Raw genomic sequence first — 18,372 nt, 5'->3', positions numbered from 1 at the left:
GTTTTCGGGGTGCCTTGAGTTCATATGAATTTTAGGATGGGTTTTCCTATTTCTGCAAAAGACGACATTGGTATTTTAATAGGAATTGCATCGAATCCGTAGATCACTTTGGGTGGTATTGACATCTTAACAATATTGGTCTTCCTATCCATATATTCCGTAGTGCATTTAGTGGATCCCATGGTAAAGTATTTTGTGTGTCAGCATGTACACTTGGCTTAACAAAAATCCAAGGAATGTTTGATGTTGGGACTCTCCTGACCTCCCATCGTTTCTGGGGTTCTTTTCCCTGGTGTGAGTTCTGACCTGTCTGCAGTCCTCCCTGAAGTGGACATTGTGGCTGCTGTGCCGGGCCCTCATCTCGCCCGCTGTGCCAGCATCTCAGTCCAGCCAGCCACCAGGAACCACTTTCTGTAGTTGTCATATGTATGTCTTTGCTTAGTTTTCTCATCTGAGGTCTGTTTCCCCTTAACTCTTTGTCTGAGTTGAGATAGGGGCTCATCATCTTAGCTGGGAAGCTACTCTTCCTCACTCTGATTTTGGGTTTTTCAGCCTCTTACTCACATGAGCTCCCTCAGCCTCCCAAGTAGCTGGGATCACAGAGGCACACCCCCACACCTGGCTCTAAGTATTTAAAGCATTTTCATCAAATCCTTGCTCACAACTTGTGGGCTGTTCACATTTCAAGAAGCCCTGACTCTAGAGAAGATGGTGGCTTATTTATGAGGTCAGAATCTTTTCTCACATCTCATGGGTCAGAAGAATAAAAACAAACAGCATCTTTTTTTTTTTTTTTTTAAGAGATAGGGCTGGCTGGGCGTGGTGACTCAGGCCTGTAATCCCAGCACTTTGAGAGGCCAGGAGTTCGAGACCAGCCTGGCCAACATGGAGAAACCCCATCTCTACCAAAAATACAAAAATTAGCTGCTGGGTGTGGTGGTGCACACATGTAATCCCAGCCACCTGGGAGGCTGAGGCAAGAGAATCACTTGAACTTGGGAGGCAGAGGTCGTAGTGAGCCAAGATCAAGCCACTGCACTCCAGCCTGGGAGACAGTGAGAATCCATCTCAAAAAAAAAAAAAAAAAAAAAAAAGGCCTTGTTCTGTTGCCCAGGCTGGAGTGCAGTGGTGCAATGTCGACTCACTGCCGTCCCGAACTCCCAGGGATCCAGCAGATCCCTAAGGGATCCTTCTGCCTTAGCCTGTGAGTAGCTGGGACTACAGGCACGTTCCACTGTGCCTGGCTAATTAAAAACAATTTCATTTGTAGAGATAGGGGTCTCACCACCTTGCCCAGGCTGGTCTCAAACTTTTGGGCTCAAGTGATCCTCCTGCCTCGGCCTCTCAGAGTGCTGGGATTACAGGTGGGAGCCACTGTGCCGGGCCTCATTCTTTCTTTTTCTTTTTTTTTTTTTTTTGAGACAGCGTCTCGCTCTGTTGCCCAGGCTGGAGTGCAGTGGCACGATCTTGGTTCACTGCAACCTCCATCTCCCGGGTTCAAGCTATTCTCTCCTGCCTCAGCCTCCCGAGTAGCTGGGACTACAGGCACCCTCCACTACACCTGGCTAATTTTTGTATTTTTAGTAGAGACGGGGTTTCACCACTGCACCTGGCGTGGCCTCTTTTCTTTATGAGCGTATTGCCAAACAGCATTTCTTTGGATCTTCAAATTGTTAAAAAGTACTTATGTCTATATTGCCTCAGTTGGTCATTAAAATACCCTGAGGGTGTATGTATGTGTTGAAACATCTGCATTCCTGTAGGACTCACTGAGGCTGGGCCAGGTGACTCACGCTTGTAATTCCAGCACTTTGGGAGGCCGAGGCAACAGATCACCTGAGGTCAGGAGTTTCAGACCAGCCTGGCCAACATGGTGAAACCCAGTCTCTGCTGAAAATACAAAAATTAGCCTAGTGTGGTGGCGGGTACCTGTAGTCCCAGCTACTTGGGAGACTGAGGCAGGAGGATCGCTTGCACCTGGGAGGCGGAGGTTTCAGTGAGCCAAGATCGAGCCACTGCACTCCAGCCTGGGCGACAGAGTGAGACTTTGTCTCAAAGGAAAAAAAAGACTCACTGAACCAGAAGAGTTAAGCGTTGTGCTATTTACTGCACAGTTTGCCTCAGTCCAAAGTGACAAAAACAAACTGCTCTCAAAACAGCAGCCCATGAGGTGACCAGGTCCAGCCCAGCCCAGCCTGTAGAAGAGGAGCCTGCTGGGGTTGTGGTCAGAGCCCAGCATCTCAGTGCAATTGCTGACAGCCTCCCCTACCTCTGGCTTTCTTCCATCGGCTGTCCTTGGCAGGAATGTGTTTCAGGGCAGGCACGTGGTGTCCTGAGCATACGGACTGCCCTTGGAGTGGTGGGCAGGATTGTTTTAGCCTGGGCTCCACATCTGCACGTGAGCTCTTGGTAATGGGCTGATCTGGCAAAGTTCCCCGGTGGGTTCCATGTGAGGGAGGTACTTCACAATCAGTTCTGGGTCTGGTGGGTGTTCTGCAGGCCCCACACTTGCGCCAGGCCCTGCCAGAAGAGGTGGTGTTGTGAGAGGCACCTGAGGGTCTTGATGGCTCCTGGAGGGCTCCATGTGCCCCCAAGGGCAGCACTTGGCATTTCTTGGGAGACTTGAAGATGCCTGATGTCATTTTAGTGAGCGCAGTAAAACAACGCCCATCAGTGGCTTAATGTCTTGAGCTGTCTCCTCTTGGAGGTGATGTGGGGGACCAGTGGCAACCTCTCCCATGGCGTCCCAGTGGATGGGGGGTTGAGGGTCTGGGGCCCACTGACATAGATGCGGTTAAAGTCAGCTTGTGTGCAGGTGGCGTCACGTAGAAACAATGAAAACTATCGAAGGCTTTGCTTAGCATGTTTTCTTTTTGGATGTTTAATCTGATAAATGTTGTAGTAAATGAAAAATCTTTTTTTTTTTTTTTTTTGGAGTCAAAGTCTTGTTCTTTTGCCCAGGCTGGAGTGCAGTGGTGCAATTTCGGCTCACTTCAACTTCTGCCTCCCAGGTTTAAGTGATTCTCGTGTCTCAGCCTCCCAGGTGGCTGGGATTACATGTGTGCACCACCACACCCAGCTAATTTTTTTGCAGTTTTGGTAGAGACGGGATTTCGCTATGTTGGCCAGGCTGATCTCAAACTCTCAGCCTTAAGTGATCCTCCCACCTCCACCTCCCAAAGTGCTGGGATTATAGGCATGAGCCACTGCACCCCACCTAAAAGGTGGATGAATTCTTCAAATAGTTGGAGATCATGAACTTTGTTGTAGCAGCAGTAGGGATAGTAGAAATTGCACCTGTCATGGCTTAGGGAGAAAAAGTATGAACTCATGGTTTTATTAGCAGTAACACTGCCATTTCTAGCTTCTGTGATGAAACATTTTAACGCACTGCTTCAAAGGTAAACTCCGAGCGTCTGTTTTAGGTTAAATAGGATTGCGAATCAGGTGGCCATTCAGCGGAAGAAGCAGTTTGTGGAGCGAGCCCACAGCTACTGGCTGCTGAAGCGGCTGTCCAGGAACGGCGCCCCCCTGCTGCGGCGGCTCCAGTCCAGCCTGCAGTCTCAGCGAAGCTCACAGCAGGTACGTGGCTCGCAGCCCCCGCAGTCTCTCCACCTCTCTTGTCCTCGCCCTCCAGGAGAGGGCACCTGGTGCAGGCTGGATGTGGCGCTGGCCCCTGGGCCCAGGTTCCCCATTGGGAAGCCTCAGTCTCTTTCAGCCCTGGAGCTGTAGGGGGAATTAGGTGTGCCCTAGGCTCTGGATCCACGACTGTGGGGGTGACTCTCATCCCTGCCTGTCACTGGGTGTTTCTTCTATTTTCAGCTGTGCTCCCCATGCCCTTCCCCGCCCTGCCTGCACACCTGCTGACAGGCAGTGGCCAGCTCTGGGGACTGGGGATGCCTAGGGGTGTGTTATTGCTGTGGCTGCATGGCCCTCCAGGCTGGGGACAGCAGGAGTGGGACCCAGTGAGCCCTGGGCCATGTGGGTGGGGTCTGTGTGCTGGGCCTGGAGTGTGGGTTTTGGAAATATGCAAGGAGTGATTTAAGGGCCTTGCCCTGAAAGCTGGTTGAGCTTGGACTGTGGTGGGGTGGGCAGGGCTCGAGAGAGCTGAGAGAGTGGGAGGGAAGACCAGGCTTCTCCTTTTAAAAGAACTAACCGAACTCTTACATTTTAGTAGTAGGTTTGAGTTATAGACTCAGCTGATGTTGTGAAACAGTTCTGAAAGAAATGGGTTTGCAGAGTGAAGTAGCTTCTGTGAGATGCACAGAAGTAAACTGAAACACAAGTGGCCCTGCACACGGCCCAGGACCTGCAGTGGGCGCCCTCTGCTCACACTGCCTAGTGAGGAGCCGCTGGGTTTTAGGAAGAGCTGGTTGATGGCCGGCATCTGGCCTGAGAGCCTCATGGAATTTCCTCATGGTGCTTTTCGCTGCCATCCTGGGCACGAAGCGGAACCGTCCTGCTTGCTATGAGGTGGCGACTCGCTCACGGGAAGTCTGCAGGGTTCACGGTCGGGTCCCCATGTGGCAGCTGGGCTGTCTCTGCCTGGCAGACTGTGCCCCTGCAGTGTCAGCCCCGTTCAGTCAACTACCGTGGCTGCCTCGTGCTCCAGGGAACTCTGGAGTCTGGTGCTCTGGTCTGGCAGGTTGTGGTTTGGGGGTGTGATTTGGTGGTGGGGTCCAAGGTTTTCTGACGGGGCCTTGGTGCTTCTCGCCTGTGGAGTGTTTCGGGCCTCCCATGCTGTCCACCTGGGTTGCCCTGCCGTGTGTCTGTCCAGGGGTCCTGGGGCTCCCCGGGCAGATCTGCGAGCCAGCCCCTCTCCAAGTGAGATCCTCACATGGCCACAGAGCTGAGGCCTCAGTGAAAGTTTTTTGGCTATTGAATGAATTAACTGCATCTTCTGTTCTGTGATGTGATGTTGCTTTCCATCAATCCTCTGCCCTCACCTCGTGGCCCCTGAGGGGTTCCCTGGAGGTGAGCTTGGTGGGGAAGGATGGCTCTAAGAAGCAGAATCAGGAAGCTGCCAAGCGTGGGAAGCTCTGTGCTCCAGGGGCTAGAGGCGTTGGTCTTGACCCCGTGATGTTGGGGCATGGAAGAGAGGCTTTGTTGGGAGGAAACTGAGGATTTGGATCTCGCGTCTCATCTTGGGGCTGGACAGGACTGCAGATTAGCCACCGAGGAGCTGTGAAGGCTGGATTCCATGGAAAGTGGGTGTGGATGTGGCCAGATGGGGGAATGTCCAGCTGTGGGACTCATCACTTCTACTGTCAGGAGCTAGGACATGAGGGCCAGGATCCCTGCAGTGGCAGGACATGTGGGCCAGTGGGCAGGACCCACGGGACCTGGGCAGCTGGGGGTGGCCTGGGGCGTGGTGGAGCCAGGCAAGGGAGAGGGGGAGGGTTGCAGGGAAGAGGTGACCACTGAGGCCTGGGAACCCTGCCTTTGCTGCTGCACTGCTGCCTGTTGGGCCGCACGCCCCACTGTGGGTAGAATGTTTGTAAGGAGAGAACATCCCCACAGCACAGCCAGAAGCATTTCTCCTGGCAGAGGGACTGGCTTCTGAGGACATCTGGGAAGGAGCAGAAGGAGCTGGCTGGACTTGAGCCTCAGCATAGCAGTTGGCATGGAGAGCCAGGAAACCTGCCTCTCTGTGGATGGGCTGTCAGGAGAGACTGTGCTTCCACCTTCTTCTGGCCAGTGCTGGCCACGGCTTGGTATGGCTTCATGTTCTGAAGCTGTGGAAGTACCTGATGTGTTTGATTCCCATGTGTCTCTATACGCCTGTCCCAGCCTGGCCCTGGGAGAGGACTTTGTGGTAGGGGCAGGTGGCTGAACTGGACGCGGTCTCTGAGAGGCCAGCAGGCAGAGCCGAGGCTGCTGCCGCCATGGCTGGTCTGTGCTGGCTGCGCACGCAGGGCCCTGGGTTTCATGCTGGTCTGTATGGCAGCTGCTGAAGGCCGAAGGGAGCACGAGGGCAGTTTGTGCGTATGATGGTGGCATCGCTCCTGCTCCCGTGGCCCATCTTTCCTGTCCTGGGAGCACATCCTCCAGCTTTCCGAGTGTCTGTCCTAGGGCAGGCTGGGCGCTGCTGGCCACATTGTCCCTGCTGTGCTGCGTGCGCGGCCTCTGCCAGTCCCATGCCCCTGCTGGTGTGGTTGGGCTCAGTGGCGGGAGCCAGGCGCTGTTGCTAGGAGGCCTGGGGCCGGTGAGGCTGAGATCAGCCACTCTAACGTGAGCCCTCATCCCACAAAGGAGCAGGCCTGTGCCTCCCCACAGAGGGGCTTCTAACCTGACCCAGCTGCCGGCCCGTGCCTCCCCGCAGAGGAGGGGCTTCTGACCTGACCCAGCTGCCGGCCCGTGCCTCCCCACAGAGGAGGGACTTCTGACCTCACCCAGCTGTTGGCCCGTGCCTCCCCGCAGAGGGGCTTCTAACCTGACCCAGCTGCCACCCGTGTCTCCCCGCAGAGGAGGGGCTTCTAACCTCACCCGGCCGCAGGCCCATGCCTCCCCGCAGAGGGGCTTCTAACCTGACCCGGCCGCCGGCCTGTGCCTCCCTGCAGAGGGGCTTCTAACCTGACCCAGCCGCCGCCCGTGCCTCCCCGAAGAGGAGGGGCTTCTAACCTCACCCAGCCGCTGGCCCGTGCCTCCCTGCAGAGGGGCTTCTAACCTGGCCCGACCGCCGGCCCGTGCCTCCCCGCAGAGGGGCTTCTAACCTGGCCCGGCCGCCGGCCCGTGCCTCCCCGCAGAGGGGCTTCTAACCTGACCTGGCAGCCGGCCTGTGCCTCCCCTCAGAGGGGCTTCTAACCTGACCCGGCCGCCGGCCCGTGCCTCCCCGCAGAGGGGCTTCTAACCTGACCCGGCCGCCGGCCTGTGCCTCCCCTCAGAGGGGCTTCTAACCTGGCCTGGCCGCTGGCCCGTGCCTCCCCGCAGAGGGGCTTGTAACCTGGCCCGGCCGGTCCTCACCGTCCCCAGCCCTGCCTTTGTCTCCCCATGTGTCTAGAATGGACTCGGAGGCTCTTGGCGCTTCTTGCTGACAGTGGGGAGGCCTCAGTTCTTCTTCACTCCTGTCCTGCCTCATGGAGCCTTCCGATGTTGATTTTTACATGGGAAGTACCGACCACTTCAGAGCTGAGTAAGGAACCTTGGTCCTTCTGAGCGGATGAGGCTGTGTGTGTTATGGGACCTTTTCTGGCCAAGTCGTTTTATGCAGGAGGCCAGCCGGGCTCAGGGCCCAGGTGCTGTTGGAGGCCCCTGCCTTCCAATGGCGTTTCTTATTAAACCAGGCTGGGGAGCAGATAGTAAGTTTGCTTAGCAGCCAGTGTGTGACACAGGGCTTGCTGGTGATTAGATTTCTCCTGCTTCATGATAGATTCCCAGGCCAAATGTCCTTGTGGCTGAAGTGCTTGGATGTGTCGGTTGCAAGTTGAGGGACAGGCGACGTTCAGAGGCTCCGGGGAGCTAAGTTTTCCGGCCTTTGCTTGAGTTGATGTGGACCTTGTTATTGTTAGCCTCGACTTCGTGCCTGAGGGTGTTCAGCAACACTGAGGAAAACCCAGAGCGCCTCACTGTGGGGGATACCAGCTCCGCTCCCCCTTGCCATGGAGAGGCCCGGCCTCCCTCCTTGAGCTTCTCTTTGCGAGCACTTTGGAGTCTACCAGTCTTTGCCTTCACACCCTCAGTCCTTTAAAAAGCTGTGATGGCACCCTGAGGTGGGCAGGTGGGAACCCGGGGATAGAGGTGTGGGGAGAGAGGAGGGTCTCAGGGCTAGCATGTGCCTGAAACTGACGGCCACGGCTGGCCTGAGGCTGTCGGGCATGTGTGTCCTACAGCTGCATCGGGGGCCCGCTCAGGCCCACTCACTTGTTACTTCCTCTCCACTTTGAGGTAGGGTCAGGGTGCCCCTGGCACTGTGATGAGCAGGCCCCATGTGGCCAGGCCTGGGGCACGGTGAGGACAGGGCTGAGGGCAGACCCAGGCAGGCAGCCTCCTCTCCTGCGCCCGCCTATGTTGTGGCCTTTGCAGGGCTCTGGTTTTCTTCCGATCACCCTGGTGTGGATGTGGGCTGGGGGTGAGGCTGGCAGCCTGTGCTGTCTGGCATACCTTTCTGTCCACTGAGAAAGGAGCAGGTGCTGTCGATGTGGGGGACGGCTGTGGGGGGATGTGTGTCAGGATGGAGGCACTGTGCAGGGCAGGGCAGCAGGTCGGCCGTGTACCAGGCGCCTGTCATGCTCTGTCCAAGGCAGGATGGGCCCAGCATGTTGTTTTCTGTGCACCTGGTTTCCTCCTAGCTGCTCCCTCCGTTCCCAGCTGTCCTGGAGGTGAGTCCTCGAGGACCCCCGTTCGATCCTGGTCCCACCTCTGTGGGCCTTTCTGGTTCTGGGAAGGCCCCTCCCTGCCAGCTTGTGGAGACCTCTGTCCTCTGGAGGGCAGAACCTGTGCACTGGAGCCAGCTCCCTGCTCACTGTGGCCTGGCCGTCCCCTCCGTCCCCTCTGTCCTAGTGCTGTCTCAGGGGCTCTCTAGTGAAGGTGGATCTGTTGTCCTCCCCAGGATGGGCCTGCAGGACCTGTGCTGTGGATGCCTGGGTTTTAACCTGCGCGATATCTGAGGCATTTTGCAGGAGGAGCCTCTGGGTTTGACTGACAGAAGCGTTCACTGTTCTCAGAGAGAAAACGACGAGGAGATGAAGGCTGCCAAAGAGAAGCTGAAGTACTGGCAGCGGCTGCGGCACGACCTGGAGCGAGCCCGCCTGCTGATCGAGCTGCTGCGCAAGCGGGAGAAGCTCAAGCGTGAGCAGGTGGGGCCCTGCCCCGTCCCGTGTGGAGCGCACTGCTGGCCATGTGGGGTGGGCGATGCTAGCAGCTGCTGCAGAGGGTGGGCTGCACCCTGTAGGTTCTGGCCCACGGCAGCCCCTCGCTCAGCCCCGGTCGGGTGCCTGCATGCCGTGGTGCAGGGGCCTAAGTGGAGGCCGCATTGACCTGTTTCTTGACAGAAGTCAGGGGGCCTGTGGGAACTGCTTGCAGCTGTGGGGTGCGTGGTGGTCTGAGATTGTGGGGCTCCCTAAAGCTGAGGCTCTGCTGGGCCCCCCAGGTGAAGGTGGAGCAGGTGGCCATGGAGCTGCGGCTGACCCCGCTGACGGTGCTGCTGCGCTCGGTGCTGGACCAGCTGCAGGACAAGGACCCCGCCAGGATCTTCGCGCAGCCCGTGAGTCTGAAGGAGGTGGGTGTCTGCGGCGCTTGTGTGTCCTATGGCACGTGGGACTGTGGATTTGTGCTGCTGTGTGACTGGTAAACGTGTGACTGGCTAGAGTATCCCCCTCACATTCTTAATTCTTGTTTTATTTAACTTACGCTTTTCTTTTTTATTTTTTTACTTGCAAAAAAATACACAAAGATATTTTTAAATTTTAAAAGTGGTGCATTTCATTGTAAAATATTGGTAGTGCAGTGAGTGAGAGGCCCCACGCAGACAGTCCCCTGAGCTGTGGTGGCACCCAGCTGGCACCCTCCTGTGTGCTGTAGCTAAAGGAGCTGGGTCAGGAAGGTCCCTGCAGGACTTGGGTCTTGTGTCTGTACCATGAGCATATGTGTGTGTGGCTCTCAGATAGGATGGGTTTGTGGGTTACGTGGAATAATAAATATAGAATAAACTAATATCCTGTTTTAGTTTGTAAATGATTCTTTTTCCTCCCTAAAATTAGGTACCAGATTATTTGGATCACATTAAACATCCCATGGACTTTGCCACAATGAGAAAACGGTTAGAAGCTCAAGGGTATAAAAACCTCCATGAGTTTGAGGAGGATTTTGATCTCATTATAGATAACTGCATGAAGTACAATGCCAGGGACACCGTGTTCTATAGAGCCGCGGTGAGGCTGCGCGATCAGGGAGGTGTTGTTCTGAGGCAGGCCCGGCGTGAGGTGGACAGCATCGGCTTGGAAGAGGCCTCGGGGATGCACCTGCCTGAGCGGCCTGCCGCGGTGTCCCGGCGGCCTTTCTCCTGGGAAGACGGTAAGAACTGGCGCCGTGTCCGGAGGAGCTGGAAGTCACTCTTCCTAGCAGACTCTCCCTGCCTTGTGTTGCCAGCTCCGCATCAGCATGGCCCAGGAGGAGCAGCGTGCAACCACGTACATCATTTGTGTTTTCTAGTAGCCTCACTGAAAAATGGAAAAGCAGGTGGAGTTTATTTTAGTATATGGAAGAATTGGTTTCAACATGGAGTCAGTGTGAACATGACTGAGGATATATAAGATTTTCACTCTCTTTGCCATCTGATGTGTATTTTATACCCAGCACCTCTTACTTCAGACCGGCTGCATTTTGGGTGTCCACCAAGAGGACCCCTGTGGCTGTGGCTCCGGCTCCCTACGGCTCGGCCTCAGTGATGCAGATCCAGAAAGCAGCTTAGTTGCGGGTGTGCATCCAGAGTAGGCCTCAGGCAGCTTCCGAGGGTGGCGTGGAGCTGGAGGAGCTCTGGCTTTGCCTCCGACCCTTTGGCTTCGTGGTTTGCGCGTGTTGCAGAAAGGGCTCTGGGAGCGTGTGTGCGGCCTGCCTGGACTCCAGCCTGGGCCAGCGCTTCTTGGTTGCCCAGGCACGTGCTACAGCTGTGAGCAGTCACCTGCACCCTTCTCTAGACCGGTCCTTGGGAACCAGGGCTGTCCCCGGCACCCTGCTTGTTACACCTCCGGGATTGTCTACTGAAGGGTGTGTCCTGCCCAGAGGGGTTGCTGGAGCACCTCAGAGCTCCAGCTCTGAACCACAAACTGAGCAGAAATCACGGAGTGTTTGGCTCATTTATCTGAAGGTCCCATATCCCTGACTTCTTGCCCTATGCTTTCTCCAGATGAATCACTGACCTGCACCAGGTTGGTTCTTCTGTGGTGAGGCCTGGCCCACTTCCTCTCCTCCACGTTCCCACCATCGTGGAGTTCAGCCAAGCTGGTCCATCATCATGTTGCCCTCTGTTCCCCTCATGGCAGTAGCACTGGGCTCCGTGTTTCCCATGGGGTTGGAGATGGGCGGTACTCTCCTTTGAAGAATGGGAATGGGGCAGGTGTGGTGGCTCACGCCTGTAATCCCAACGCTTTGGGAGGCCAAGGTGGGTGGATCACTTAAGGTTGGGAGATCGAGACCAGCCTGGCCAACTTGGGGAAACCCCGTCTCTACTACAAATAAAAAAAATTAGCCAGGCGTGGTGGCGCATGTCTGTAATCCCAGCTACTTGGGAGGCTGAGGCAGGAGAATCACTTGAACCTGGAAGGTGGAGGCTGCAGTGAGCAGAAATTGTGCCACTGCACTCCAGCCTGGGCGACAAGAGTGAGACCCTGTCTCCAAGACAAAAGAAAAAAGAATGGGAATATATTTTTATTTTTTGTCTCCAATTTTCTGATTTTAAGAATAACACGTTTTTCCTGGAGAAATTTGGAAAATACGAGCTTGGTGAACCCGGGCGGGGCTTTAACCCCTCCCCGAAGCTGTGCTCTCCAAGCCTGTCAGATCAGCTCTCCTTTTCCAAAACATTCCCTTGCAGATCTGAGAGGAGCTGGGGCTAAGCCGCCTCATAGTGAGCCCAGGGCTCCATGGGCTCATGCCTGTCTTGGAATGTCCTTCTCTAGCCTCTGGTGACTGCGGGAAAGCTTCCCCCACCCCCACAGTCTTCACTCTCCTAGACGCCTTGCCCGCATCAGCTCTCAGATGCCCACCTGGTGCCTGGCGCTGGCTGCTCAGGGTGCAGGCTGGTTGCTTGCCCTTAAAGGCAGGAAGATGCATCACATCTGGGCTCCCTGTTGCCTGAGCAGCCTGGAGTGTCCTTTGCCCAGAGGGCTCTGCTCCTGTGCTCTCCTGTATGGTACTCCCTGCTCCACATCGTGCTCCCAACGGAGTGGGTGTGGAGGCCTCTGAGTGTCGGCGCCTTTCAAACCATGTTCATTAAGTGAATTTCTACACTTCGGGGTTTCTTGTTAAGGAAAAATTTAAGGATGAGAAGTGCTAGTTTCTTTCTCAGTATCTGGGAGTGCACAGCTGAGCCAGTGGCCACAGTGTTCCTTGAGGGTACACCTGCTGCTCCTGTCAGCATAGCTGACACCTCCCATTGCCTGGAGCCCGAGCCACAGACCTGGAGGCTGTGGGTCTCTGTTTATAAAGAAGCAGAGGTTTCGAGGCTTTCTTCTTGGGGTTTCAAAGGACGTGATGTTTTTGTATGAACGTTTTTGAATGCTCTCTGTGACATTTGTTCAGAATGATGTTATGGATACAAGTCTTGATGGAGACTATTTTGATTTAGGTGTTTTGTTTCTGTCTACTGTTGCTTTATTTATTCAGTCAAAAAGATATGCTTTCAGTAAAACACCTGTTTCTAGACAAGGAATCCGTGTGGTTTTGGATGGCCTCACTTTGTTCTCTGTCTTCTCTCCTCCTCTTCGCTCTGGTTTACCTTCAGATAGCTCTGAGGAGCAGTTTCTTTTCTTGGCCATCTCTTATTTAAGGTAATTTGTGCTTTATAAATTTTGGTGTTTCTGAAAGTGACGTTTCTAGGGACTTTGTAGTAAATATGTCTGAAATTTGGAATGATCTGTGAATTTTACAACCCATTTAATAAAACCACACAATGATCAACGTCTGAAGACTTCAGCTAAGACACCACTCAGGATGTGCAGTGGCCCTCAGTCAGCTACATTTGCTAGTCGTCGCCTCTGTCTGCAGAATCAGCGCAGGTCCCACCGCGTTGTGCTGGGTTGGTGGAGCGTGCGCCTCTCTGTGGGGTCCATGTACTGTGCCTGGGCTCAGGCAGTCGGGCCATCTGCCCAGGGAGTGTCAGTGGGTCCTGGTCCAGGAGAGGTTGCAATGTTACCTAGACGTGGCCCCTTCTGTGGCGACATGTCATGGGACTGGAAGTTCTCTGTCAGGAGCATCCTGATGTGTTCTGTAGCAGCAGTGCCATCGTGGGTTCAGAGCGCAGGGGAGGGCCTCGTTGCCAACAGCCACTCTCGGGGCCTTGGCCGAAGGTTATCTGAAAGACGGGACCGGTGATGTATTCCCAGAAGGTGTGTGGGATCTGGTGACTGACAGCGTGTGTCCTTTGGTTCAGTGGACAGGTTGCTGGACCCCGCCAACAGAGCCCACCTGGGCCTGGAGGAGCAGCTGAGAGAGCTGCTGGACACGCTCGACCTCACCTGTGCTATGAAGTCCAGCGGCTCCCGGAGCAAGCGGGCAAAGCTGCTCAAAAAGGAAATTGCCCTTCTCCGAAACAAGCTGAGCCAGCAGCACAGCCAGCCCCCGCCCGCGGGGCCAGGCTCTGAGGGCCTTGAAGAGGATGGAGCTCCACTGGGGCTGGAGGCGGGCGAGGAAGGTAAGCCGTGGTGAGGGCTGCCCTGCTTTCCTGCCGTCAGGCCCGGGCACAGGCACAGGCACAGGCACAGGCAGAGGCAGCAGCATCGGCGTGACGGAGGCTCGGGTTTGCGCCAGTTCCACAAAATTCACAAAGCCTTGAACACTTGATATTTCCACAGGGTGGTGATTTCGTTTTTGTTTTTGTTTTTTAGTTTTGAGACAGAGTCTTGCTCTGTTGCCAGGCTGGAGTGCAGTAGTGTCATCTCAGCTCACTGCAACCTCTACCTCCTGGGTTCCAGTGATTCCCCTGCCTCAGCCTCCCAAAGTAGCTGGGATTACAGGTGTGCGCCACCATGCCCAGCTAATGTTTTGTATTTTTAGTAGAGGCAGGGTTTCACCATGTTGGCCAGGATGGTCTTGATCTCCTGACCTCGTGATCTGCCCGCCTCGGCCTCCCAAAGTGCTGGGTACAGGCGTGAGCCACCTCGAACGGTTGTTTCCTTCTCAAGAGACTTTATAATTTGTGCCGTCTGTTTTTTCACATAAATTAGTTGATAAAATTTAAGGCACAGAGTAAAATTTTTCTCTTAACTGGGGCCTGAACAACTATTTGGAAAGAATGGTTTAGATCTTATACTGTGTTGAAAAGTGAAGGTAGCTTGAATGAAAGAGTAAGAAATGTTTTTGTTGTATTTTGTAAATTGACAGAGAGCCATTTAATTATGCGCTGGGTCATCAACAGCAGCATTTTGAAAGGGCTGTTTTGGATGATTATCACCGAAACGCTCCTCCCTGATTTTGTGAAGGGTGAGACAGTAGCTGAGGGCCATGCAGAGGCCTCATCTACCCTGAGGGTCCCAGGCTAGCTCCTTTGCAGCAGTTGGGAGGTGGCAGCCTGCTGTGAACGTCTGGGGGAAAGGTCCAGGCAGCAAAGATGTTTTTATGATTGGGAATGCTGTCTATCCAGTAGGAGAACTGGCAAAACCCGGGGCAAATGTAGGCTTGGGGTGGTGAGGAGGGAGTTGCGAGCGATGGTGTGTTACATCTATGTTGGCAGGGTGAGGAGGTAGAGCTCGCGTGTCTCATATTTGGTGAAAGGGGAATTTTGAAACAAATTGGTTTTGGAGACGTTGGTAGAAAGTCACTGCCACTGTGTTTTGCCCTGTTTCTGTAGTTGCCCTTACCATGCTTCTGTTACACAGAGCAGACAGTAGGTCAGACCCTCTCGCCACAGTGTTAGCGGCTGGTTCGTGGCCTTCCTGCCTTTCCCCTGCACATCCAAGTAAGAATAGCAAACAATTGAAGTAAGAGAATCGTTCTACAGTTTTCTTTCTTTCTTTTTCTGAAACAAAGACGTTCATCTCTTATGACGTCTGTGCTGAGTGATGCAGTGTCTTCACGTTGGATGCCACACAGGTCAGCGGGATCCCATGGTCTCAGGGCCCTTTTCATCCCCTGAGCTTCATGTGGCTCCCCGTCTGCAGAGCTTCGCCCCTTCTGTCCTCTGCTTTGCGTTGGGCAGCTTGGATGAGAGCCATTGAGTTTTCTTTCTCTTAGAAGCTTACTCCTGTGCACACAGCTGAGAATTTCTTACACATCCTGGTCCTCATTCTCTGCCTGTTTTTCTTTCTGTTTTAGGGTTCTTCTGTTTTGTTCACTACAGTGTAGTACCCAGACTCCGAATGTCTCTTTTGGGGCTGGTGTCCGTTACGTTAGGTCCATAGAATAAAGTCTTTTCTGTCGCAAGGTGAGCACTCGCTTTTCTGTTCTCTCAAAGGCTGTTAGTGTTAGCACATGATCCCTCTTCTGCTTAGGGGGCCTCGTGTTTTCTCTGGGGAACATTTGCCCATAGGACCCTCTGGCAGCCACACCTGTCCGGGCCCTGGGCTGCCCCGTTGTGCTGAGGAGTCCAGGCTGGTGCCATTGCCTGGTCCCCTGGCCTTTGCTTTCATGCAGCCCACTGAGGCGTCCTCTGGCCATGTGGGCCTCCCTCTGGGTGGACTGCCCTTCTGTCCTTGTCTTCTGTGCCCCAAGGACTGAGTCTCATGACTCAACCTCAGGGAAGTTGCCAGTTGGTGCACTTACCATTCTCAGAATAGCTTCCGGCGCTTCTCTTCCCACACGGAAGAGTACCATTTCCACTGTGAAGCAGTACGTTACCTTTTTAGTTTTTTATTAATGGCTTCCTCCACTGCCACTGGGTCGCACGGCTGAGGACCCTGCACAGTTGGAGCTTCTTGGCCCTCCCCTGCGGTGAGAATGGCTCCTCACACCCCCCAATGCTTAGCAGGAGCCTTTGGAGACCATTTTTGTTACATTCTAGGTCTGGGGTAATTTTATTTTAATTTTTTTTTTCTGATGTAAAGAAAACACACACAATGTGACTGAGACACAGGTGGCCTGGAATCACCTGTTAGACCTGATGTTTACAGTGATGAAATTCATGAAAAGAGTGTTTCCTGGGAGCTGATGGGAGAGGTGGGTGGGCAAGAGCAGGCAGCCTGAAAGTCCACTTCAAGGCGAGGTGTGGCGCGGCAGGTGGGGTCCTGCTCCTCAGAAGATGGGGGTCTCTGGGGGAGCTGAGCGCCAGACTGGAACGGGGAAGTCATACAGATGTAGGGAAGACAGCCAAAAGCTTGCTCGTTAGTTGGTATAGAAACGTGAACTCATGGTACTTGGAATAGGACGAAAACCAGGAATCAGACATTTAAACATCCAGCATGTTCTAATCAGTAAAGCCTCTCCGTCATTTTTCTTAGATATATCCACAATATTTTAATACTTGAAAAAGATAGTAATTCCTCACTGGCAAATATGCAGTCTCACTTAAATCGTAGTTTAATAATACATATGTAACGTTTATATTGCCTCCGTTTGAAGCCACTTGGACAAGGCTGTAGCCGTTGGGTACCAGGCCCCTGTGACTCTTGTGTCTGAAGGAGGGAGACGCCTCCTGGGCTGCAAGGTTGACCCTGGTCTGTCCCCTTGCACAAGCCCTCCCGTAGGCTCCGCTGTGGCCGTGACTCAGTATGCTGGGTGCAGAGGTTCGGGCTGTTGCTGTGAGCCAGCTCTGCCAGGGCTGACTTCCTGGGGCTTTGTGTCAGCTGGGTGGAGGCCACGTCACAGCTGGGATTTGAGTGTCTGATAAACCTGGGGGATGGACCTGCGCAGCTCGCAGGGGCTCGTCACCCTGGCTCAGGTGGGTGTCTGCTGACATAGTGAGGCAGGGCAGTGCAGGTGGCTGGCTGTGGGAGGAGCATTTTAAGTCCTTGGGATTTCCAGTCATGGTAATGCCCTTGCCAGAGGCTCCGGGCGTCCCCTTTAGTCCAGGGCAGCTGTGGGCCTTGATGTGCACACGTGGAGGTCCTCCTGCTGCGCACGGTCGCTGAGCATGTGGAGCGTGTGGTGCTCAGGAAGGGATGCGTGTCCCTCAGGGTAGAAGGTGCAGTGTATGCGGCTTTGTCCCTTCAGGATTGCCAAGGATGGAGGTTCGAGGCAGGGTTGGTGGAGGAACAGTGTGGTTGGTGCTCGTGAGCTAATGTCTGCATGTGTTACGCTGTGATTTTCCAAAGCGTCTTGTGGCTTCGATACAGAAGCCTTTGATTGACAGGGTGGGTGGCCAGGTGGGCAAAATATTGCAGAATTGCTCTTGCAGACTTAACTAGGTCTTTGAGTGTCTTAAAGTAGCTGGTTTAGATTAGATAGCCATTTTGCTGTTTAGAATATGGACAAGTTCCAGGGACTGGAATTCTAGGATCCTGATACATTGACAAGGTCTGCGAGTCTCATGCCTGAGTGGTATTGGGCGTGTTCTGAGCTTTTCTCACATGCAGTTAAGTGACAGCCCGAGATGGAGAGCAGCCAGCGAGCTTTCAGAGTTTTCACTCTTGTATGTTAACTTCCAGTCAGATTTCCACTCGAGGGATGGGTTGGGCTTGCCTGTTCTGCCAGTGGAGTCTGGGGGCTCAGGTCCTGTTTTTTTCTCATTTTATGGATGAGGAAACTAATGCACTGAGCGGTTCAGGGGCCTGTGGGGCCCGGCTGGGGGAGGTGGCGGTGCATCCAGACATCAGCAGCCTCTGTTTCTTGCCACGGACTCCTCTGTACCTCTGGTCAGTGCTGCGGGAGCACAAACTATACCACCCTGTGCTGGCGGCTGGAGCCTGGCCCGCACGTGGAGCGGCCGCAGTGAGGACGGGGTGGCGTATGCATGGCGGAGGCAGGGCCATGGGGGCCCGCTTTGGGATAGGCCACTGGATGGTGAGGGCCCTGCGGCCTGGAGATGGTTATGCGTCCCACACGGGGCACTCGTCCTAGCTGGGCCGAGAGCTGGAGGTGAGGGGGTGTGGACCATGGTGGGGGAGGGCCCACTGCAAGGCAGGGACGTCGTGGGGATGCTGCCGGCCACGAGTGGTGGTTCTGATGGTTGTGCCGGAAGCAGGAGATGGGCGTCTACAGTGCCCCTTAGATAGCTGTGGAGGCCGTGGGCTGGAGATGGGGGAGATGGGGGAGAAGGGGGCACCTCAGAGGTGCTGGGAGGAGGCTCCTTCAGGCTCCATCTGCTGGCCTGGTGCTGTTGCACCCACAGAGGCCAAGACTGGGGTTGACTGCTGGCCTTGGCCGCTTGCAGCAAACAGTTGAATGTCATGATCAGGGCGCTCCACCAGGAGGTGGAAGAGGAGGCAGGAAGTGAGGTGAGGTGCCAGGCCCTGTGCCCCCAGACACCTGCTGCACCAGGACCGCCAGATAGCAGCCACACCAGGACGCCCAGGCTCAGTGCCGAAGCCCCTCCTCCTGCTGCACAGGCACCAGGGATGCTGGAGCAGCACATGCTCATGAACAGGAAGCCCCTCCACAGCCCTCTCTGCATGGCCCAGTCCCCTCGGCCAGCGTTCCCAGGAGTTTACAGTCATTTTCTCAAGCCACATTGACAGGAAGGGGAGGAGTTTTGGGCCCCAGCGTTCCCAAGGCTGCGCTCCCGCCCCGGCCGCTTGGTAGGCTTTCCCCCTGTGTTTGAATCGGCTGTGAGGTGCTCTAAGGCAC

General features: G+C 54.8%; 1 protein-coding gene across 7 annotated transcripts in view; it reads left to right on the top strand.

The window, feature by feature from the left end:
- The window catches only part of BRD1 (bromodomain containing 1), a 46,011-nt gene that overhangs the window by 14,590 nt on the left and 13,049 nt on the right, over positions 1-18,372 (top strand). For 5 of the 7 annotated variants that reach the window (XR_010339409.1, XM_021668702.2, XM_021668700.2 and 2 more), the window contains exons 3-7: positions 3,426-3,582; positions 8,664-8,795; positions 9,089-9,217; positions 9,699-10,011; positions 13,088-13,348. Coding sequence is in view for 6 of the 7 variants with exons in the window: in XM_021668702.2 (XP_021524377.1) it covers positions 3,426-3,582; positions 8,664-8,795; positions 9,089-9,217; positions 9,699-10,011; positions 13,088-13,348 (992 nt within the window). In the remaining variant the exon portion in view is untranslated. The remainder of the gene's footprint in view (positions 1-3,425; positions 3,583-8,663; positions 8,796-9,088; positions 9,218-9,698; positions 10,012-13,087; positions 13,349-18,372) is intronic. The other 2 variants (XM_021668701.2, XM_021668699.2) reach the window with 1 other exon arrangement.

Source organism: Aotus nancymaae, unplaced genomic scaffold (genome assembly GCF_030222135.1).
Source record: "Aotus nancymaae isolate 86718 unplaced genomic scaffold, 86718_ANA_hifiasm-v0.15.2.pri h1tg000076l, whole genome shotgun sequence".
Taxonomy (NCBI): domain Eukaryota; kingdom Metazoa; phylum Chordata; class Mammalia; order Primates; family Aotidae; genus Aotus; species Aotus nancymaae.
The sequence above is the reverse complement of the archived record's forward strand: the minus strand, read 5'-3'. Positions and strand labels throughout refer to the sequence as shown.